Source organism: Helianthus annuus, chromosome 3 (assembly GCF_002127325.2).
Source record: "Helianthus annuus cultivar XRQ/B chromosome 3, HanXRQr2.0-SUNRISE, whole genome shotgun sequence".
NCBI classification, from domain to species: Eukaryota; Viridiplantae; Streptophyta; class Magnoliopsida; order Asterales; family Asteraceae; genus Helianthus; species Helianthus annuus.
The window spans coordinates 102,937,771-102,943,815 of NC_035435.2; the positions used below are offsets into that span (position 1 = coordinate 102,937,771).

The 6,045-nt window shown below is 36.1% G+C and overlaps 1 protein-coding gene and 1 non-coding gene across 2 annotated transcripts; both read right to left on the reverse strand.

The window, feature by feature from the left end:
* Window positions 1-203: 203 nt before the first annotated feature.
* LOC118490717 lies at window positions 204-399 on the reverse strand. The gene has a single exon (XR_004889967.1). It is a non-coding gene; the product is annotated as a U2 spliceosomal RNA (small nuclear RNA).
* Window positions 400-2,373: 1,974 nt separating this feature from the next.
* LOC110929498 (probable pectin methylesterase CGR3) lies at window positions 2,374-5,488 on the reverse strand. Its single transcript, XM_022172651.2, has 7 exons — window positions 5,234-5,488; window positions 4,104-4,245; window positions 3,865-3,904; window positions 3,670-3,711; window positions 3,193-3,570; window positions 3,039-3,094; window positions 2,374-2,808 (listed from the first exon to the last, which is right to left on the reverse strand). Exons 2-7 carry the CDS (start codon window positions 4,224-4,226, stop codon window positions 2,656-2,658), a joined length of 792 nt encoding a protein of 263 aa, XP_022028343.1. The 5' UTR covers window positions 4,227-4,245; window positions 5,234-5,488; the 3' UTR covers window positions 2,374-2,655.
* Window positions 5,489-6,045: the final 557 nt, after the last annotated feature.

Consider the following 6,045-nt stretch of genomic DNA (forward strand, 5'->3'; position numbering starts at 1 on the left):
AGGAGATGAGCCTAACAAAAATAAAAGGAGATGCCTGAAAAGATTAACACTTAACAGAAGGAGCAAACACTAAACAAGCATCCAAGATAACAAAAGGAGCAAATATTAAAAATTGAAATAGATATGCCTAGAAAGTCAGGTTTATTAAAATAGAAATAGATATGCCTAGAAAGTCAGGTTTATTAAAAATTGACTGCAAATTGGAGAGGTGCGCCAGGCCAAGGCAGTAGTGCAACGCCAAAGCAACGCTCAAAGACCCCAATAGCAAGCTATTGTGATGGGTCTTTCCCCATAAAAAATAAGATTAATATCGAGTGGGCCAATGGCCCACATATCAGATATTAAACTGATAAGAACAGATACTACACTTGATCTTAGCCAAAAGGCCGAGAAAGGTATGCCTAATCTCCTATTGGGCTTCTGCTTATATAGACTGTCTCAACATCTTTGTATACTTCACTCAGCCGATGTGGGATTGTGATAGACCTTCTACCCTTTGATTTCTCAAGATTTAATAGTTTTTTTTTTGAACGGTGACTTTCTTTGAGTGACCCAATGTCACACCGCCTAATCGACGGCCCTAACCAAGTCTGCCCAGACTTACGTTGTCTTAACCGGGCCCGCGCTGGGTTGGCCAGACTTGGTTACGGCGTTCCCGCGGAAACCGTACTGCCTCCACACGAGTTGCCTCGCTCAAATATTTAATAGTTAATACCATATATTAATGCCTAAATCAACCCTGCAGATCCTTTTATGTATGTACCTGACTGAATTCATTTATAACAGGCATAATCCATAACCAAACTTCCCCACCTTGAAAGTAACTCTTTCAAACTCAAAGAGCTCAAGTTTGCTCACTCGCACTATCTTATCAATAAACCGAATTCTTTATCTCTAACCCTGATAACTGTTGTGATGGCTATACAGAAACTCTCGCCTGTGATTCTGTACACTCCTATTAATGAATTCAGATATCCTATACAGATTACAATCATTTGCTTGTAAGGTTTGTTTGTCGCGTCCATTTACATCAATGTCGACTTTTTGGCTGCTAATTGGAATCACATAATTGAAGAGAAACAGAAGGGACAAGAGATAATTTAGAGAGAATATTCGGAAGATTCAGGATAAGTTATTATTTCATTGCCAATACTACTAAAGGTTTTCTGCCATTTGTAAGCTTACAACTTAACACGAAAAGAAAGATTGCCCACTACTATAAGGTCACCCACTCCTCAACTAGACCCCCCTACTCGATAACAGAAGGATGCGAGTAAAGTAAATACCTTAAATGAAACGACTTGCAAGCATGATCTGGTAACTCAGATATCCCAATTTGCTAAAGTATACTATAATAGTGACATGTTTGTTCATAGCAAAAAAGTTCACGAAGACACTATCTATACATTTGCTTGCAAGTCTCGTCCAATGAGTCAATGACCCTAAAAGGCAATCATCAATTACATGACTTTGACTATCATTTTGTTGTTACCTTGTAAGACCATGCGTAATGGTTAATGCCCCCTAAGGGCCATTTTTCGCCACATCGGTGTCATAACACCCCTTCAAAAAATGACGGTTAATGCCCATTTCATTCATTACTTTCCATTTTTTTATCCTCTTTGGCCATTATTCTAGAAATGCTCCTCCCTCATCATATCCTATAACGCCCAAGGGGGGCGGTGTTGATCAAACCCTTTCACGCCCCTATAAGAGAAACTCTCCACTAATTACTGCAGGATATTAACATACTTACCACATTACTGGACCATTTCTAAATGAGTTAGAAAGGGCAGGGAACAAGCTACTGCTGAACGATATAAAAACATCGCTCTATATTATTCTATTGAGTTATTAACTGCAACATTAAGTTGAAATAGGCAAGAGGCAGACAATTTCCCCAATTAACAAACCTGAAAAATGCCGGATCACTAGGTTATCCTAATTCTAGAAGCAATCATGTTATCAACAAATCACAAATCAGCACCAAAAACGCCTAATTAATAAAAGTAAGGAAAAACACTATCAGGACGAAATATGTACCTCATGAGATGAATATTATGTGCTATGAATGCATGGCGTTGAATTGAAGGCGTCTGATGCACAGCTTCTGTCTGTTTCGTCAACCTCGAATAGCAAACATTCTTCTAGGTTGGTTAACGGGTTTCCTGGTTCAGTTTGGAGCAGTTTCGACTTTTGAGACAAGTAAAACTGAAAACAAACTGTTGGTTACTAGTTTGGTACGATTTTACCGATTAAATAGTCTTCTGTTTAGTTATTTGTTTTTTCCTCTCTCATAGTTTTTATAGTCAAGTGATTTTAATTAACACAATGAACAATCAGACAAACTCCTAATATATTATCCCAAATATGTGATGAGCACACCCTCCACATGAGATGAAATCATTAAGTATAACTAGGCTTCTTTTACAACTGAATTAACCTTTAAAGCAATAGTTCGAAAATGAAACAGTCTAAAATTACATAACAATATGAAAAGACATGAAACAAGAGTAACAAACAATATACATCTTCAGTATACCAATGAGTCAACCCACTTGAGAGTACAAAAAATTCCAAATCGTTATGCTTTAGAACATGTTGTATGCTTTTTCAACTTTATACTTTACTTCTTTCTTCATAATAGGATGTAACTCAACTGAGCGATTTCAGATGGAATATCTGGCAGCTTGACTGGTAACCCTTCTTGGATGCAGCCATTTCAAACTTCTTTGTAGCAACTTCATTCTCTTCTAATCTTGTTTGAACAAAAAACCGAATCCACCACGAAGAGCTTCGTAGTTTTGCCTAAAACAAAATCGGACCAAATCAGGTTAATTCAAATAGACCCGTTTATAGCTAGACGGGTCAAAATGGCCACCTCTATTAATATGAAGACCGAGAGTATACTGATAGTGAGCTCATGTGATAATTAAACAATTATGAACTTAGATTTTTCATTCTCTGCTTATTATTTGATTGTAGGGGGACAGAGTGATCAACTAGCGAAAACGAAAGCCTTTGGAAAGAGGACTTACAGGGCGGCCGAACTTAGACATCTCAGCCACTTTAACTCTACGCTGACCAGGATAACCTGCATCCATAAAAGTAAACTTTATAAATCTCAAAATTTCTTACTAAATGAACTTTCTTATGCCATACCAATAGAACATCAAAAGACACATCCTTTACCAGATAGAACAACAAATCCGTCTGAAGAAACTCTAGCCAATTCAGGAAGAGTCTTGTTGAGGTACCTTGGGGACAAATAGTCAAGGGCATCTGAGACAATGACAAGAGAAAATGATTTTGACCTATACGGCAAAGGAAACTTTATATCAGCAACGCGAACAATGCCTTTGCGTATAAGGCTTTTGCAGTTTGCATCACTGTCATCCAAATCATAGGGTTCCAGACCCCATGCTTCTGTATCTTCTTCTTTTAACAATTTGGAGACCACTGCGCATGAGTCGGGACCTACATGCAGAACTTTATGCATGCTGTCACCGTATACTTTCTTCAGATATGGTAATGCTTGATTAATCTCTGCTGAGCATGAAACACCGCCACCTGCACATAATATGTTATTTTTAGCAACTATTTTTTTTTTTTTTTTTTTTTTGCAATGTGAAACAGAAGTAGTAAAGGATGTGTCTTTTGATGTTTTACCTTCAAGCCTACTTAAAGCTGCTTTATCACCATTGCTTCCACCTGTCACAACAGTAACTTCAGTCTGATTTGTTTTGTGGATAAATAGCATCCATAAGACTGAATGAACTTAAGCTAAAACAAAATCCAGGTGTTTTATGTGTAAATCAAGTTGTATATGTTTGTGTGTGTTTATGTTGCCAGATATATACTAACCTGAACCACTATAAACGTATCCAATTATCAGAAAAGCTCCCTGAAGGTTTCCATCAAAAGGAAATTCCATCTCAGTATTTGTGTTGTTGTTAACCAAAAGCAGAAGAGTATAAAATAAAAGCATGAATGATAACTCAAACATCTAAATAATGACTAATTAGCAATAGCAAATGCATTTAGCATTACTTTACTAACATCAATGATAGGATATCTGGATGCGGAAGCTTTGAGGGGCTTACCACTAGCACAAGTCCAATGGATAAAAACGGTGATGCACGTGATTTTGGATTCAAGGACCCCATAAAGGGAATGCCAGCTCCATCTCCAAGACGCCGAGATAAACTAGCTGGCCTCCTTGACATCGTTTGTGTTGTGATTCACCTGCAGGACCAACTCTTAGTTACTGGAAACCATACATAACAAATGCTCATGCTGATGACTTTATATCTTATTAATGTATTAACTCAAACTACAGTCAACATACTGACACAGCCAGAACACATTATCTACATTCAAATCATTGAAATACAATTTTACAGTCAAATCGATTTGGCATTATGTTACAATTCAAAACTGTTAAAAATTCAATCCAAATCCCAAATAATGGCAGTTCTGACAGGCATATTAAGTGTTCTAGATAGTTTAATGACCTAGCATCATTCCCAAACAAAAACTCACTATTTGAACTCAATAACTGAGATTCAATCATTAAATCTCTACTTTCTCAAGCCAATCCCCTAATTTGTACTGTTCTAAGACTAATCTACATTCCACAAATTCACAATCATGATAACTGAGAACTCATAGATGATTAAGGTTTTAACTAGGTATAACAATCCAACAGAATTACGCGTGACTCAATATCCTCCTTAAGATTCGGTATAGTGTAAACGTAACGCAGCTTTCTTCAAGTCTATTATCTCCACCAGAACAATCATTCAGCCAATTTACACTAACAGTAAGCACAAATAACATAAAATCCACTAGAATCAATCAAAATCAAAGTAAACATTGAACATTTCAACATTCTAAGCCTGCGATACTTCATACCTCATCCTACTAACGTCCTTATCATATTCAACGAACAATTAATCACCAACGGGTTACACAATTCATCATAATGCAATTATCTATCAGAAACTGTGAGTGCGAGTGACCTAAATAACAAATAATCCACTAAAATCAATCAATTCGAAGGAAACATTCAATATTTCAACATTCTTAACCTGCGATACATCATACTGCATCCTACTAACGTCGTTTTCAAATTCAACGAACAATTAATCACCAACAGGTTAAACAAATCATAAAAATGCGATAAAAGTAACAAAAAACTGTGTGTGCGAGTGACGAATAGAGAGAATTTGACCTGAATGAAGCAGGATAGAGCTAGGGAGCTTGGAGATCTTGAGTTGAGAGCAGTTATTTGGATCTAGATCTGTGTTTTTAGCAGTGAGTTTGTGCTAAAATATTCAAAAAGACTTTATAACTCTCTCTCTCTAGAATCTCTGTAGCTGACGGTGATAAAGAAATGTATAAACTCGTACGGTAAATTTCTGCTATTTCTCGTGAAGATGAAGAGATATGCGCACCCGGCGCATGTTAGTAATAACAGGGGCCCGTGTTGTCGGTTTAAACTTGGCCTTTTGCTACGCGTTTATTAGCAGGATAATGTGAATGAAAATAACATGTGAATCGATAAGATTGGGCTGGATGCCAAGCCCAAGCACAAGCCCAATTTACATATCATGCAAGTATGTTAACGATCAAATGCAACCCTAGAAACCTTATTACTCCATATATAAATAAGCAAACTTTTTATGCATAATAACTTGTAACATGTGTTTTGTGAGTTTTTTAAAAAAAAAAATTTTATTTTTTAATTTTAATCCAAAGGTTTTTAACTTTTACAATTTCAACCCTACACAATTTATTTTTTTAACTTTAACCCAAACTTTTCATTATTTTTAACCTAAATGTTTTTACCTTTTGCAATTTTAACCCTACATAATTTGTTTTTTTAACTTTAACCCAAAACTTTTCATTATTTGCAATTTAACTTCACAACTTTTGTCACTTATACTTTTCATCTTTGGCAAATTTTCGTTTTACGTATGGTTCTTAATTTTTCGAGTTAATACGACGCAACGTACAAGTGTGGTTCAACTTTTTTATGTTTTG